The following is an 18,134-nucleotide window of genomic DNA, read 5'->3' as shown; positions in this document are numbered from 1 at the left end:
ATGATAACTTTGTATGGAAGCTACTTTTTTCTTTGGGTTGGGTGCCATCTATTTATGCTACTGTCCTTGAAATATTTGCTAGCCAAGGTAAGTTCTAAAAGATTGTATTTCTGAGCAAGGTCCCAGGAGGTAACTTTTTTGTCTTTTTTGCCTTTTACCAGTAAATCTGCAGAAAGATATCAAGGTGATCGTGGAGATGCATCTCAAAACAATAGCACAGTACGGTTGCGATTGAGATCCTCCTCAGTGCCCCGAGAAGGGACCCAACCAGCCCAAAGTAAGTGACTTCCAGGAGGGGCTGATTTCTTTGTGTTTTTTAAAAGAATTATTTTTGGTTCCAAATTGTCTTATATCCCTCTTTACATCCATTAAAGAAGCAATAAATCTGATACACATTGTACATAAGAAGTCTTGTAAAACATTTCCACATTTAGGCTGACTTTCTAAAGATCAGGACCTGAATTAAACAATGGAGTTAGGAAAACTGCTTCTACAGCACCAGGAGTTATCACTCTTGAAGGCCCTGACTGGGTTCTTTGGTTTGTCCCATGGTATTAGTGGATGGAACACTGGACATGGAGTTAGGAGCATGGGGTTCAAACTCCCAACTCTTGAGGCTTGCTAACTTTGTGTCCTTGTGGACATATCACTTAATCATAAAATCATAGGATTTAGAGTTAGAAAAAAGGACCTTATGAAATATCCAGTCCTACCCCTTCATTTTATGGATGAGAAGATGGAAACCCAGAAAGGTAGGACTTTGTGTCCTAGATCACAAAACTAGTCCGGGAATCACATTTCTTTTCTGTGACTCCAAATTACAGCTTTTATGCCATCTCCTTTAGTTCAATTCCTTCCCTCTGTAAAGTGGGGATATTTTCTCTACCCACCTTAGAATCACAAGGAACCTAAGTGACCCATACTAAAAAAAAAAAAAAAAAAAAAAAAAGTCTCTTCCATAACACAAGTGGTCTTCCAGCCTCTATTTAAAGAGTTTAAATGAAAAGAAACCATTGAGCTCTGAGGCAGCCCTTTCATTTTGGGGTAGCTCTCCTTGTTTGGAAGCTTTTTATGACATCAAGCTTAGATTTTCCTCTTTGTGACTTCTTCCCATTGTTTCTAATTCTGTTCTCTGGGGAAAACAGAATGAATCGATTCCTTATTCCACATGAGAGACCTTTGAATACTTGAAAACATCTACCATATCATTCTTGAGACTTCTTTTCTCAAGTTAAATATCTTCCATCAATTTATCTCCATGGTGACATGGACCCAAGGCCCTTCACCATCCTGGTTTGCCCTTCTTAGAACATATATATCATTAAATTTACCAATAGTTTTCTTAAACTTTGAGGTTCAGAGATATCGTTGTGAGGAAAGCACTTTGTGGGTAACAGCGTATTGTGTGAATGTCACTGATGATGATGACATGGTATTAGGACAACAAAGAGGGTCCTTTACTGGACCTTATATCAAATGTAGCTCTCTTTTCAGAAAGTTAATACTACCAGCTTTTCTTAGTGCCAGAAACAACTTAGGAAAGATGAAAATCTGGCTCAAGTTGCCCCTTAATGAGGGTCCCTGAGATAAGGCAATACTATCTAATACAATTCTGCCTCCTATCCAAGTAGGGAGCAGAAGCCCTTGGAATTAATTTTTCTTCAGCTGTGGAGAATTTCAGAGTACCTTCATGGTCAGTCCCTTCAATGACCTTGACATATTAATGAGATGCTGGCTGGAGTCAGAGGTACTGTCTGTATCCACAGAACAAAAATGAAAACAAATTGGTACTCACCCCATAACCCCTCTATTATCATTTATTGAAGTCTTTTCTTTCCTACAAGACCCACATCAGGTCCATGAAGCCTCACTATTCCCCCACCTGAAAGCATATGAAAGCAATTTCTTTCCTGAAAATTCTCCTTTACTCCTTGTACATTCTACCTTGTATTATTGTTATTCAGATACAAGTTGTGTTGCCCCATTAGATTAGAATACAGCATTTAGAACTAGAACTTTAAAAACTCTATCATTCTTGGAATTTTACAGTTGAGGAAACAAGGCCCAAAAAGGAAAAATTATTTGCCCATAGCCAGATAGGCAGTAATACTCATAAAGATAAGAATTTGAGTCCTGACCCTGGGCTTTTTCTTCTAGATCATGTTAATTCCTTGAGAGTAGGGACTGTGTTTTCATTTTTTAACAAGCATTTGTTAAATATCTTCCTGCATCAAGCATAAACACTGGAGATATAAAGACAAAAAATGGAAGTCTTCTATCTGAAGCAGCTTAGCATCTATGATGGAGGGGAAAGCAAATGTACTCAGTGATATTTGAGCGAAGTGAGAGAGTTAAAATAGTGAAATTGAGGGTGGGATGGGCCCTAGTAACTGTGGGGAGCAGGATATATCTCCTATAGGAAGAGGCTACTGAATTGTGTTTTGAAGGAAAGTCAGGGTTCTAAAAGAGGTGAGGAGAAAGAACCTTTTAAGCATGGGAAACCAGCCTGGGAAGAGTCAGAGGTGTGCAGATGGAATGTCACATATTGGGGCAGAGAAAGAAGTCTTGATTGGCTATAATAAAGATAGTAAAATGGGTACAAGGTGAGATGGTCTGGAAAATTGGGTCACAGCTAGATTATGACAGGCTTTATTTGCCAAACATGAGAATATGTATTTTATCCTTGGAGCAAAAGGGAGCCACCAAAGTCTCTTGAGCAATGGAGTGACATGGTCTGACTTGTCCTTTACAGTGACTAATTTTGCAGTTGTGTGGAGGATGGATTTGAGAGAAGAGAGTCTAGTGACAGAGAAGACAATTAAAAGATTGTTGTAATGTTCAAGCAAGAGATGATGAAGTCCTGAATTAAGGGAGTGACTGGGTAACTGAAGAGGAAGGAATAGGTGCAAGAGATGTCATAGAGAAAGATTCTGGATGTGAGGAGTGAGGATGAAGAGAGGAGGAAGACTTCAAGGTTTCTAATCTAAAGGATGCCTGGAAGATTTGGTGGTACCCTCCATAAGGGCTAGAGAGGTGAGGAGTGAGTGTGTGACATATTAATATTCAAATAGGGCAGTACTCCTTATCCAAGCAAAGGCATGAATCACCCTAAAGGTAAAACCACTTCATAGCAGAATACTGTCTCAAATGTGACATCATTGATAAGTCTAATCTCCATTTTTCCTCTCCCACCCTCTTTCCTTGCCTCCCCCCCTCGCCATCATCCCTCCTCCCCTGAGTCTCTATCTTCTCTCTCTCCCCCTCTCTCCTATCTCTCTTTCTCCATCTCTGTCTCTGTCTCTGTTTCTGTTCCTCTGTCTCTTTCTTCCTTTGGTTTCTCTGTCAGTCTATCTCTGTCTCTTTCTCTCTCTGTTTTTTGGTTTCTCTCTTTCCCTCTTTCTTTGTGCATCTCTTTCATTTTGGGGATATGGAAAATGTAAAGAAAGATTGGATAGTGAAGGAGGTGTGGGAGGCAGATCAATCTCTTCCTCATGCTTTGTTTTGTATCCCTCAAGTGCATCTATCAAGGGTTTTGTAATTTTATTAATAATAGCTCACATTCCTAGAGCACATTATCATCTACAAAGCATTTTTCTTATAATAAATTTGAAAGGCAGGCAGTGTCATTACTATACATGCTCATTTTGACAGATAAGGAAATTGAGGCTTTTAGATTGTGTGAATTATCCAGGATAACAAATCAAAGTGATGGAGTTAGAATTTGAACTCAGGCTTTTCAAGTCTGTATTCACTGATTTTTCTAAGATATAACACTTTCTTTTATATTTTCTTGGGGAACTATTTATTTATTTATTTGCTGAGGCAATTGGGGTTAAGTGACTTGCCCAGTGTCATACATCTAGGAATTGTTATGTCTAAGACCAGATTTGAATTCAGGTTCTCCTGATTTGAGGGCTGGTGTCCAATTAATTTTCAATCTATCTTTCTACTGCCCTTTATTGAATGTAATTTTATTGCATTTTTGATCCAGAAAAAAAATGTTTAATATTTCTGCCTTTTATATTTGACTGAATAATTTTATGTCCAAATACATGGCCAATTTTTGTGTAGGTGCCATACATACACTGCTGAGGAAAAAAAAAGTAAATTCTTTTCTCGTCTCATTTATTTTTCTTCAAAGGGCTTTCTAATATTCTATTTACTTTCTTAGTTTCTTTATTTTTTAATTGGATTTATCAAGTTCTAAGAGGGGTTAGGTGAAGCCCCCATTGGTATAGTTTTGCTATATATTTCTTCCTGTAACTCACTTAACTTCTCCTTTAAGAATCTGGATGTCATATCATATAGATAGATAGATAGATAGATAGATAGATAGATAGATAGATAGATGTTTGTATATGTTTGTATGTGCATTTGGTTGTATGATTAGTGTTGATTTTTATGATTAGTATTGATATTGCTACATTTGTCTATGATACCTTTTAGCAAGATGTAGGTTCCTTCTTTATTTCTCTTAATTAGGCCTATTTTTGTTTTTGCTTTGTCTGAGATCTGGATTGTTACCACTGCCTTTTTTTTTAACTTCAGCTGAAGCATAATAGATTCAGCTCCAGCCCCTTACCTTTACTCTGTGTTTATCTCTTTTCTTCAAGTGTATTTCTTAAAAACATCATATTATAGGATTCTGGTTTTTTTATCCATTTTGCTATCTGCAGAATGGGTGAGTTCATCCCATTCACATTTACAGTTATTTTTACTATGTGTTTCCCTGAATCCTATTGTTCCTCCTTTTGTCCTCTCTCCTTTCACTCTTTCTTTCCTCACCAGTGTTTTGTTACTTTCTATTACCTTCCCCAATCTGCCCTGCCTTCTGTCAGTGTCCTCCCTGTCCCCTGCCTGTTATTTAATCTTGCTCCCTTCTGCTTCCTTGTTGGATAAAATATATTTCTACATTCAGTTGATTGTGCATATTATTCCCTCTTTGAACCAATACTGATAAGAGAAGATTCAAGTGATGCCCATCACCATTCCCCCATTTTTCCCTCCGTTTTCATAGGTTTTTGCACCTCTCCATGTGAAATAACTTACCCCATTTTACCTCTTTCTTCCTTCTGTACTCATTGTACTCTTCTTTCCCTTAATTTTTTATGTCATTCCATCAAATATATCTTACACCCATACCCTCTGTATATATTTCTCCTAGCTGTACTATTGGCAATACAATCTTTAAGAATTACAAGTATCATCTTCTATATAGGGAAGCAAACAGTTCAGTTCTATTGAATCCCTTATGATTTTTTCCCTTTTCCCAATGTCAGAATCACTGGGCTATTGAATTCTGAGGTGGATTCTTTCAATACCTGTTTTGCCTTCTGATTCCAGGATATCAGGGCAATTTTCCTTGATAATTTCTTGAAAGTTACTGTCTGGGTCCAATAGCCCAATGATTCTGATATCATCCTGGATCTATTTTCCAGGTCAATTGTTTACCCAGTTAGGTATTTTATATATTTTTTCTATTTTTTCCATTCTTTTTAATTTGTTTAATTCTTGATATCTCATAGAATCATTAGAGTCCATTTCCCCAATTCTAACTTTTAAGGAGTTGCTTTCCCTATTTAGCTTTTATACTTCTATTTGGTCAATTCTACTTTTTTTAGCAATTATTTTATTTTTCCAAATTGGTGACTCTTCTCATAATTCTCTTGCATCATTTTCATGTTAGACTTACTAGGGACTGCCGGTTTGCCTAAGATTATGCTAAAGCACATGGCAGTTCTTGAACTTGGAATGTACCTGTTCCACTGGTTATGCTGAGGCATATTGAGCTTGACATTTGCTTGACATTTGCTTATTCTATGGCATTGGGCTCAGGATTTTCCACTGGTTTACTGAGGTGGGGCTTGCTGGGATGCTTCCTATCCTGAACTGTATTATCTTTTTATCTAAGTTGGACAGATCTTTGCTGATGATCTTCCAGGTTTCCTGGGCTAAAAGATTGCTTCACTCCATATTTGCAGTTCCATCTGTTTCAGGATGGAATAGGATGGAAACAGTTGAGGCACTGTTTTATGGTTGTATGGAGGGGAATATGGGAGAGTTATAGTGATTTATTGCTTAATCCTCAAATTTTGGCTCCTATAAATGTCAGGAGCTATGCTTTTTAACATAAACAGATTAGCGCATATAATTTTGTTCCATATCTGTCTCCCTCCCTAGGTCCCTTCATTTTCTCTAAGGGTGGGAAAGGAGTTATATCTTTAGTCTTATGCATTGGGAAGAGATGAAATACCCTTGGCCTGAAGTACAAAGCCATAAATAAAACATCTAGGGCTTTCCTATGTTATACTGTCCTCAACTAAAGGAATTGCAATTTATATTCTTTTTTTTTTTTTTTTTGGTGGGATGTGCTAATGTCCAAACTCATCACCAGAGTAGGGCATCCAGAGTTTTGCCCCAAGACAGAAAACTTAAAGGATGCTGTCAGCACCTTTCAGAAGACACGCTTCCTCTGCTTACCCTTCTATGACCTTGTCCAACAGGACAGTATTAAATCTAAGCAGTATAATGCTGCTGTCCTCCTCAGGGATCATCTTTGATCAGGGTAGAAACCCCAAAGTGACCCAGGGCACATTTTTCCCCCACTGCAACCCTTGCTGACTCTAGATAATTATAACCCTTCCTCAGTAAGAGTTTTACTTCTCTTATTTCTGATGATTATTTCTTTTGACTCTTTTGGGCTCTATCCATTTCAGCTTCTGAGTCAGAACAATCTACATCCAAGATCCAGGGTAAGGGGAGCAGAGCTGAAGAACAGATCCCCAAAGACAGAATAAAAGGAGAAACCAGAGGGAAGCAAACACAAACAGTCTACTTCCGGGGCCACTACACAGGTGAGAGAAGAATGGAGACAGGAAGATATTGCAAGTTCTTCATCTCATATGATCCCATGTGTCCACTGGTCAGTCTAGATGAAGTACTGGAAAGATCTTACTTAAGAAAAAGAGAAACTGGAGGAGGAGAAAACGTGTAAATGGCATGTGGTATCAGTGATAATTAATGTTGTTGATCATAGATGCTAAAAAACTAATAAAATGAGAAGAAGAAAACTAAAAGCATTCATTTATGTGATATCAGTGACAATGATTAATGTTAATCATAAATGCTAAAGAATTAACAAAATGAGAAGGAAAAAAACTTTAAAAATTCATTTAATTGTATCAAAAATACTAATTATGGTTGTTTATGTGAATTGCTTACAATTTACCCATCAACAGAATCCAATTACTAGTCTGCCCTAGGCCCACCAGAGTACCTTTGACCACTGACCTTTGCTGTGTCAACTCTACCTGGCTCACCTCCTCTGAGGCCTTCAAAGGTCTCTGGCCACGATCTCTTGAATCTATAGTTTAATAACCAGTAGCACGCTGACACAGCCATGTGTAATCTTAAAAGCCTTTATTATACCTACTCACATAATGCCCTGATTGATGCCCTGACTTATTGGTTCCCGAGTGAACACCTGGTCAGAAGACCCACGTGTTCACTACCAAAATCCTTACCTCTTTCGGATATCCATCTCGGCTTGGCCACCCAGGCTAGGGAGCCAGGGTAAAGAGCGCCAGGTTAAAGATACTGTGTCATTAAATTTGTGCGCTACCAACCTTGGTCAGAGAAAACACATAATGATACTTCTACCCTATCCCTTCTCTTAGCACAGAAACAGGGAACTATGCTGAGAGGTTATTGCATGCACTGTCTGACTTAGTCACTCTATCAGATATTTTTCCTTGGTTGTTCTTTATTGTAATAAGGGAGATTTCAATTCAGGTCTCCAACCAGGAGAGATTGGTATCCAGACATGATTGATATAAAGTAAAAAGACATTTATAAAACTTATTTTACAATTAAAGGGAGGGCGGGAGAGAGGGAGGAACGAATGAACAGAGGGAGGGAGAAATGAAGGAATAGAGGGAGGGAGGGAGAAAAGAAGGAGGGAGGGAGGGAAAAAGGAAAGGAGGAAGGAAGGAAGAGAAATTTTGGCTCAATAGGAAAAAAAAAAGTTAATTCTGTTTCAAAGTAGAATGAGTTACCTCTTCATCTCTGGAGGCCTTTAGATTGATCCTATTGGACAAGTTGCTTAATGTCTCTGAACTTCAATTTTCTTTATTATTAAATGAGGGCACTTGACTGAGATGGCCTCCGGGTCCTTTTTTATAGTTCTAAATCTACGATTCCATAGACCAGGGACCCTGCAATAGAACCATTCTAACCCAAACCAGCACCTCAGGGATCAGAGCCTACAACTTGCTTCTGTGTTTTGAACTAAGTGCCAGGTTGACCAACAACCAACAGAGAACGAGCCTATTCCACCCTCAAGGCTCTTTTCACTAATGAGGATGTGATTTCATCATGGGCTTTTGATTTCCAGCTCTGAGCCATTCCCAAGGGTAACCATTTTGGTTTTGTGTCCCTAGGCCGTGAATATTCCGCCAAACCCTCCCAGAACTTCCAGGAAGATGACAAATCTCATCCCTGCCCCTGCTGTCATACAGTGAAGAAGAAAGTTCTTGGTAATAACCATTCCTGGGATCTCCCCAGGATCAGCCCAGCCCGGCCAGTCTGTAGAGTTAACCTTGGCTTCCAGAACTCTGTTACTAATAAGCACATATTAGTAGGGTTGGGCCTCTAGGGATATGGTCAATCAATCATTCAATCAACAAAGTATTATTTTAAACAGCTGTTATTTGCCAGGCACTATGTTGTGTGCTGGGAGAATTGGGGGGGGGGGGAAGAGGGTACAAAGACAAAAATTAAACTTCCTACACTCAATCAGCTTTTGTTCTATCAGATGGGCAGAGTGCATGCCTCATAAAGCATTGTTTCCTCCACTGATATTTCTGTCAGAAACTGCCTCCATTAACTTTAAGATAGTAAACTTGCCACCAAATGTCCATGGTTTCTCCAAGAAACTCCCACTGACTCATTCTGTCTCTTCCACCAACCTTGCTACCTTTCATCACCAATATATCTTTTTTGTGTGTTTTATTATTTATTTTTAAACACACATTGTTTTATGAATCATGTTGGGAAAGAAAAATCAGAGCAAAGATGAAAAACCACAGGAGAGATGAAAAAAAGCAAAAAAGAAATGAGCATAACATGGGTTGATTTATATTCAGTCTCCTTAATTCTTTTTCTGAATGTAGATGGTGTTTTTTATTCAAAGTCTATTGGGATTGCCTCGGATCACTGAACCACTGTGAAGAACCAAGTCTTTCACGATTGATTATTGCACATTCTTGCTGTTATTGTGTATAATGTATTCCTGGTTCTGCTTGTTTTACTCAACTTCAGTTCCTGTAAATCTTTCCAGGCCTTTCTAAAATCACCTTGTTCACCATTTTTTAATAGAACAATAATATTCCATTACCTTCATGTACCACTAAAATACCTCTAGGTGTAAAGAATATACCACGTCCTTTCCTGATTATTGGTATCAGAACTAACCGTAACTCTGAGCCAGGAGAAGACAGAAGTCTTTTGCTCATGTTGAACTCAATAAGAGTTAAGTCAAAGTTTACCTTACTGATCGCTTTTCTTTTTTTAGACGACCCTCCCAGCAAGGATCCAGAGGAACTTTTTCCCCATGATAACATCAAGACCACCCAGAATCCAATAAGTCACAGACCCAGGAGTCCCACAGAGAGGGACAGAGAGTCCTCGGGTAGGGTAAAAATTAATTCTCGACCCCCTCTTAAAACTGTTAAAAGTCACCTTGAAATAATATAAAAAGCCTTTTAGCAATGATAAGCCAGTCTCTGTAAAATGAGCAGGAGAAGGAAATGGAAAACCATTCTAATATCTTTTCAAGAAAACCCTAAATGTGGTCATGAAAAGTTGGACACAACTGAACAACAACATCCTAAGTTTTTTCATTTCTAAAATGTAGCAGGAATATAGAAGGTCCCTGCCAGCTGTAAATCTCATTTCTTCCCCCACATATTCTGCCTTTTACAAGAGACCTGTTGTACACCAAAGGGCAGAATCTGGATTAGAAGTGAGAGAACTGAGTCCTTCTTTAGCAGTCACAGACCAAGCAGAGTTGTTGGTCTAAGCCCCCATATAGGAGGGAGTTCTAGCAGGACAGCACAAAGGTTGCATCCCCTGACAACAGGAGCATTTACTGATTTTTGTTTCACTCCAAGATCTCCAGTTTCATCTTTCGGGGGCCACATCTGAAAAGCGCATGAGAATTCAGAGGTCCATAAAAGCCTCTGTTTATTGTATCAGCTGTGCCATTAATATTTAGCCACATATCTCCCAGCCCCCCCCTTTTTTTTAGCTTTTTTACATGCATCCTGTCACTCTCTTATTTCTTCAACTATTATTCACCCAGCTCCCCTCCCAATTGATAAGTACAGTAGAGCAGGGTGAGGGACTCAGAGCTGAGGAAGGAAGAAAGGCAGATTGGGATGAATACTGGAAGAATAGGAGAATATAGAAATTCTCAGTCTTGTCCAGTTCCCTAAAGGGAGCCCCAAAGGGAAGCCATTTAACACCAACTGCTTAAATTATCCGGTATGGCAAACACTGCTAAGGGATTCGAAGGAAACCTCGACCATCTGTCAGAGAGTCTAAGGATCTCAGATTCCTAGAATTTCAGTCAGGAAGGCAGGTGTCCTAGAGGTGAAATGATCCCATCTCCAACCCATATCTCCTCATCCTTTTCACAAGGTAATGCTTCATGTTTCTGGTCCTCATCCTCCCTACAGGGACAGACAAGGGCACACGGAAAGGAGCACCTCTCAGTTCTGGCCCCGTTCGGAAATCTGAGCAACGGGAGCAGCCATCGTCTCCGCCATCACTTCCTGGGGTGTGGTATCTCACACCCCCCGTGGGGACAACCTTCGCTTACGTCCCACCAGTTCCTGTTGTGCCTTATTCACCCTCAGCATTGTAAGAATCATTATCTTCTTCTAGATGAATATGCTGTCTCTTGTCCTGATATATGAGCCAGGCTTAGACAGGGCTTATTGAGTAGACAACAGGAATATCTTTGTCTTCTTTGCTACATGATACATACAGCCAGGTCCTCATGAGTGCAAACAGTGAATCCTGTCAAGTGGTCACTTAATTTACATTCACACTGAAGTTATATAAAACTGTGTGAAAAATATAAGTAATTGTTCCTGGCTTAATGGACGTAGGCAATAAAAATCCAAATAATGTCAGTCATTTCAGGGAATGCATTATTTGCATTAATCTAGACATAAATATAGAATAAATTCCAACTCTATTCAAAAGGCAGAGTGATTAGGTGTGATGGCACTCTGATAATATTTGCCATGGAAAAGGCTCAGGCTTGTGGACCACTTGTGCTTAGGAGTTCTGAGCTACAGTCAAGTGAAAATCCTTTCCCTGAGGGCTATTGGAGTAAGACAGTGCAAACACTCACTTGGCATTGGTATGGCACCTCAGAACTCCTGAGCTCAAGCAATCTGCCGTAAGGGATGACAGGTGTGGTCTAGCACACTTTGCTGCCTTTTCCTAATATAAAAATGTTAACCTCGTGTACTGTCTGCAAGGCCCCACACTAGATCCTCAAACATCAGGCCAAATAGATTTCATGACTCTTTGCCACTGCTTCCTCCCACACATAACTTAATATCTTTTCTATCGACCATTTGATTAAATTAGAGAAGCAATAATAATATGGTTCTCAAAAGGATATTGGAGAGGGTGCCTGAGAGCTAGTCCACACTTACTACATCTCCTTAAACTGCTGTTTTTTCCTCTGTGCTTCATGGTTTTCATGGTCCCTTCTGGCTCTTAAAATTCTGGGACTGATTGAATGACTTGGTTTACTCTCTCACTGGATTAAAAGGCCTTGTTTTAATTCTATTTGTGCCATCTCTAGGACCTTGGAAAGTCTTTTAATTTCCTGCTATGCCAGCAAACGTTTTGAACTAAAGGCTTTCTGAGGTTCCTTCCTCATCCTATGCTGCTTTCTAAATTGAGAGATCAGAATTTTTCCTTCTTTCCCCTCTCCTGATAGGGTGCTAGTGAGCAGCAGTCTAGGCACAAATCCAAGAGAAAGAAAGGGGAGAAAAGAACCAAAAAATGGTCCAGAGACTCTTTGAGAATTGAATGACCAATTTTAAAAGATCAAAAAAAGTCCTATTATTTATTGTCAATAATAGAGCATCACCCTTAGGTCTAAGTCTTCTGATCCTTCTATCTGAGCCCTTCTCATCAAAGAATATAATATAGAACATGTCCTGTTTATCTCATGGCTATACCATTCATTGATCAGGAACACAGGCATTTCTAAAACAAGCACTCTAGGCTTCATTATATTGAGCTCATCCAGAATTAATGGCCCTACAGGAAAGTACTGTTTATGTAATCAAGAATGAGGTTGTTGTGAGTTTTTGTCATTCCCTTATTTCCTTTGCATCTCCCCAGGTGGTATTCTCCGGGAGCACCTACCTCAGCATCCTCTCCTACACATCATACCAGTGGCAAAAAACCTGCTGAGGTGAGAGCTTGGCCTCAGAACCGCCAAACTTCAACCCCGAGCCACCGCTGCTTGTCCGAGCTGGACCTCGTAGATCTGGATGACCTCAGCCGGTCCTTGAGTCGTGCTGTGGAAGCAGCCAAAAGCGTGGAACTCACCACCAAACAAATGAGCCGGTCTTTGTCTGCTGACCTGCACAGAGCCCGAGGTCTAAGGGGATCCTGTCTCTTTTGACAGGAATTGACTTAACATGAGGGATAAAAGGGCAGGGAGTTTGATTTCTCTTTCATTGAGCATGGTACACTTTTTGCAAGAGCAAACAATCTGGAAATGCTGGGGGAAACCCTTCATGTGGATGCTAAGTTGGCAGAGAGATAACAAGCTTATTTTTTTAAACTTTTTTTTAAACAAGAGAACAATGTATTTTTTTCAACTATGAACAGAGCAGTCTTGGGCTTTCAGTCCAAAGTCCTCCACCAGCAGTATGATACTGAGAATGAACAAAGCTCTGTACACAAAGAACTCTGGGAATAGCAATAGCCTTTCCTTCCACACCTGTACTTTCCTATCTCCAGCTAACGAGATTTTTTTTCAAGGCCAGCCTGCTTTGTCTCAAGTCCCCATGAGTAGAATGAGTCCTTCAAGAGTCAAGGAGAGAAGGGCTTGCAGGGTCTGTGTATATATGGAAAAGGGAAGTGGTGGGAGGATAAAGCCATTGCCAACTCTTAGGGAAACAAAAGCTGTGAAAAAAAAAAAAGAGGAGGAGGGGGCTCTTTACTGGCAGCTTCTGCACTATTTTTAGAGTCTGAACAGAGGCCCTTGGGCTTTCAATTTCTCTTTTGCTGGAAATAAGGGCTTCCACATCAATATTTTAGAAGCCAGTGTTTTTGAATGTTTTTTTTTTTTCCTGCAAGAATTCCTCCTGGTACTTCCTCCTATAACTTCCTCCTTTCTATGGATTTATTTGGCATTTAATTGATTGGAGCTGAGGCATTTCCTAATGGAGCTGTCTCTTGGGTACGGACTATTGCACTGAGGGATGCCAAAATCCCCTGCATTGATGCTTACCTCAGCATTCCTAGAATGCATCACATAGATGGCATTTGTATATTTGGGGCATTTTAAACCTTATTTTAATTCCAAAGGTTAATGAAGAAAAATGAACGCTGATTTTTTTTTTTTTAAAGAAAAACAAAACAAAACAAAAAGTGTGTCTGGTGTATTTTATCATCTTGTGATTCCCGAAGTCATGTTTGCACTGCAAATATAGAAGCAAAGCAAAAAAAAAAAAAAAAAAAAAAAAACACCTTTCTCACAGCCAGCCTGTACATGATCCCTTGCAAAAATTAAGAGTGAATGCATACCTTTCCTTCTCGAACTCATTTCATTTTTCATTTCTCAAACATTTTGTCTCTCCCAGTCATTTTATATTCGCTATTCATTCTTCCTACTTTCTAGTCTTTAGTCTACTTCATTGAAATCCCCTTGGAAAATGAGGCCCCATCCAGTTCTTTTCTGACTTAGCTGTGGTCTGCCTTAACAGGATCCAAAATGTTAACTGAAGTAGAAACAGAATTCTTTTCTATTGGTGCTATGCTTCTGCATTGTGAGGGAATTCAGACTCTCAAAGAGTTCAACAGGTATGTTAACCCTTGAGAGGAAAGTGGACTTTTGGATGGGAAGGGAGTGAGCCAAAAGGAAATTTGATTTTGGAACTCCACATCTTCGTTATTTACATTAGAAATAAACTTTGGCCTTTGGGGGCCAAGCTCTCAACAAAAGTCAGACTTTTTTCACATTTTTTATTCTTGAATGGCTTTCCTCTATGCAGCAAGCCATCTTTGATTAAAAAAAAAAAAAAAGTCAAAGCTTACCCAATACATTAACAGGATCTGATGATATGTGCAATATTCCACATGCATAATTCATCTCTAGTAAAGATAAGGAAATGCAATTTCTCATAAGTTTGGTCATCATACATACAAATCTTATAGACCATCCCCATCTCATTCTTCTCAACCTTCCTATCCCAAAATTTCAACCAAATACTTCTACTGTGCCCTATAGAATGCCTCTTCCATAGGCAACAAATTTCCCTTCATCTTACATCTTCCACTCCTTGCACTTACTAGTTTTTACTGAACTCTTCCCCGATAAAACAACCACCTCCACCCTTTTCGGTACTAGCTGCACCTTCACTCGTTCTCCTTTGCTCACTTGTTGAGGTGAGGGAGTTAGAGTACTCTGTTTCCCATTGCCCCTTCCAGGTTCTCTCTCTGCCCCATCACTCAGTGCTTCTCTTTTGATGTTCATGCACAATTCATATCTATCATCTGATCTAAATCCTGGTAGCTATTGTCTATAATCCCCTGGGTCACTCCCCTTTCTTGAGTACAATACCTAGCTCTCAACTTTTCTCTCCTCCCCAACTCCTACTCTCATGATAGGGGACTGGAACATATTTACTCGTTCTCAGACATCCTCAGTTCCTCCAACAACCTCACTTCCTGTACAGCTGCCACTGTCCCACCTCAGCCACACACAGTCATATGATTTTTCCATGACGCTCAAATGTGCCATCTCTTGTGTTCAAGAATTCTGAAATTCCACTAACAGCATTGACTTCTCACCCCTCCCTCTGCTTTCCCTTATTAAACCCTATTCATTACTTCCAATCCTTTGACCCCCTTAATTCTCCCCTAGGCCATTTCCCTTGCATTAAGCCAACATCTTTTACCATCTTGACCAATTCAATTCTACATGATCTGTCTTGAAACCCGATCCCCCTTGTGGCTGATCATGGCCGGCTAAGTCTCAGCCTTGGATTACTCGCACCATTTGTCATTTTTATTCCTATATACGTGCTATCAAATAAAGATGAACATCAGACAACCACTGAGTCCACGGCAGATTTGTGTTACACAATCCCAATTGAGACCCCACTTCTGGTAGGCAATCTACTAGACTCCCTTATTAACCCAACATCCCACTCTCCATAGGTGTTCCACACCTTCTCTCCTCAAACTTCAGACCATTTGCCATGAGCTCCTCCTTATTCATCCCCTGTCACTCATATGCTTTCTACCACTATCTCCACCCATTTCACATAATGAAGCATTATTCCTTACCAAGGCTAGCCACTCTACTTGCCCAAATGATTCCCTTTTTATTTCTTCTCGAACATATTGTACCTTCTTGTCCCTACTCTTTCACTTGTTTTCAATCTCTTTCTACTGATTCTACTGTATATGTACTTGCCCATGTCTCTGTTCAAAAAAACCCTCACTTGATCATTCCATTCCTACTATCGTGCTCTATCTCCACTTCTTTTTGTAGCTAAACTACTTGAAAAAACTATAAAAAATGCTTCCTTTTTTTTTCTCTTAACTCCTTATAATCCAGTTTCCTTGATTTCTATGCAACATTTGACACTGTTGATCACTCTAATATTCTATTTTCTCTAGGATTTAAGGATACCATCATCTCTTGATTCTCTTCCTATCTGACCAGTCTTTATCTGTCTCCTTTGCTGGATCCTCTTCCAGACCATACCCTCTAACTGTAGGTGTCCTTCAAATTTCTGTCCCAGGTCCTCTTCTCTATATTACTTGGTGATCGTCAGCCCCCATAGATTTAATTAGCATCTTTATACTTTATACTTTATATACATCATTTTGAAATGATTCTCAAATCTACCCTATCCTTCCCCCAAATCTGCTGACTTCCAATCCTGAATATCCATCTGTTTTGTAGATATCTCGAATTGGATTTCCAGCTGACATCTTAAACTCAACATGTCCAATCCCCTAAACCCTGCCTACTCTCTACCTTCTATATTGCTATAGAAGGTAACCCCATATTCCTGGTCCTTCGGGCTTGCACCTGCGTCATCCTGGATCCCTCACTATCTCTCACCTATCAGTCCAATCAATTGCGAAGGTTTGTCCATTTCAATCTCACAACATCCCTTGAATACATCACCTTCTCTACTCTGACACTGCTACCATTCTAGTACAAGCCTTCACCTCATGACTGGGTTGCTGCAATAACTTGCTGGTGGATCTACCTGCCTCATGGCTCTCTCATTCCAGTCCATCCTCCAGTCCCTAAAATGATTTTCCTAAAGCAAAGGTCTAATGTCACCCTCCCCCCATTCACTCAATAAATCACAGTGCCTTCCTATTGTCTAGATCAAATACAAAGGCTCAATTTGACAAAAAAAAGTTTATAACATAGTCCCCTCCTACATTTCTAGTCTTTTACTCCCTGATATGTGCTCTCTGATTCCATGACTCTAGCCTCTTGGCTATTACATGAAAGGACACTCAATCTCTTGGCTCCAAGCATTTCCTCTAGCTATTTTTCATGCCCACATTACTTTTCCTCCTTTGTCCCATCTGCTCCTTAGCTTTTTTAAAGTCCCAAGTAAACTCCATTCTTTTACTGGAAGTCTTCCCCAATCCCTCTTAATTCTAGTGCCTTCCTTCTATTAATTACTTTCTATTTGTCTTGTATATAGCTTGCTTTGTATATATTTTTGTGTTGTCTTCCCCATTAAATTGTAAATTCCTTGAGGTTTATCTTTTGCCTCTTTTTGTATTCTCATAGTGCCTGGCACACAGTGGGTGCTTAATAAATGTTCATTGATTACAGCATTACGCTTCAATTTTTTACTTTCCTTTTACACAGACATACTCATTTACATATATACTTCATCTTTTAAAAATAAATTTTATTATCTTTTAATTTTTACATCACCTCCATTTTTCAGTACAATATTTCACGTAGTTGTTAATAATTTGCACTCCTTTTATTAATTGCTTATTCATCACCTTTTTCAATTTGTTGGGGGATGGTACTTGGTATTTAATATCTCTGATTGTCATATCTTGGATATATACATTTCAACATTTCAAAGATGCACATAAACCTTTCAATTACTTCAACTTGTATTTCATGAAATCTTTTTTCGCCAACACAATAGTAATAATGTATATTTGTGTGTTTTCTGACTGCTAGTTTAATGAATGCTACTTCCTCTGCACTCTGATGCCTCAAAAAACACTTCTGCCAGAGGTGCAGCATAACCAAAATCCAATCTGAATATGAAGTCATTGATCTAGTATTTTGTCTATCCATGTATTCTCCTAAGGACAGGAAAAATCAAGGGAGAATGACTGGCTAGTGCCAAGCTTTGAGAGACACAGCGTCATCCCACCGCAGCTGTGAGTGACAAAGCTCCAAGTATCTCAATAATTTATTTTTCAAAGCCTAGGGATGAGAGAAACTGGACACATATTTCAGATGTTCCTCTCAGGAACAGGGTGCCACTCTGAATATCTACCCCTACATTTTGGTAAAAAAGTACCATAGCGAAAACCGGAAATTAGTATGGCAGAAACTAGGCATGGACCCACACTTACCACCACATACTAAGAAAAGATAAAAATGGGTCCATGATTTAGGCATAAAGAACAAGATCATAAATAAATCAGAGGAACATAGGATAGTTTACCTCTCAGACTTGTGGAGGAGGAAGGAATTTGTGACCAAAGGAGAACTAGAGATCATTATTGATCACAAAATAGAAAATTTTGATTACATCAAATAAAGAAGCTTTTGGCAAACAAGATTAGAAGGGAAGTAACAAATT

The 18,134-nt window shown here is 39.3% G+C and overlaps 1 protein-coding gene across 6 annotated transcripts in view; it reads left to right on the top strand.

Annotated features, from left to right (window-relative positions):
- AKNA (AT-hook transcription factor) overlaps positions 1–13,689 on the top strand; it is a 66,602-nt gene extending 52,913 nt beyond the window's left edge. For all 6 annotated transcript variants that reach the window (XM_074292883.1, XM_074292885.1, XM_074292886.1 and 3 more), the window contains 6 exons: positions 162–277; positions 6,717–6,854; positions 8,439–8,534; positions 9,572–9,688; positions 10,737–10,920; positions 12,430–13,689. In XM_074292883.1, the coding sequence (XP_074148984.1) occupies positions 162–277; positions 6,717–6,854; positions 8,439–8,534; positions 9,572–9,688; positions 10,737–10,920; positions 12,430–12,715 (937 nt within the window). In that variant the 3' untranslated portion in view covers positions 12,716–13,689. The remainder of the gene's footprint in view (positions 1–161; positions 278–6,716; positions 6,855–8,438; positions 8,535–9,571; positions 9,689–10,736; positions 10,921–12,429) is intronic.
- Positions 13,690–18,134: the final 4,445 nt, after the last annotated feature.

The sequence above is a fragment of the Sminthopsis crassicaudata genome, chromosome 2 (genome assembly GCF_048593235.1).
Source record: "Sminthopsis crassicaudata isolate SCR6 chromosome 2, ASM4859323v1, whole genome shotgun sequence".
Lineage (NCBI taxonomy): Eukaryota > Metazoa > Chordata > Mammalia > Dasyuromorphia > Dasyuridae > Sminthopsis > Sminthopsis crassicaudata.
The sequence above is the reverse complement of the archived record's forward strand: the minus strand, read 5'-3'. Positions and strand labels throughout refer to the sequence as shown.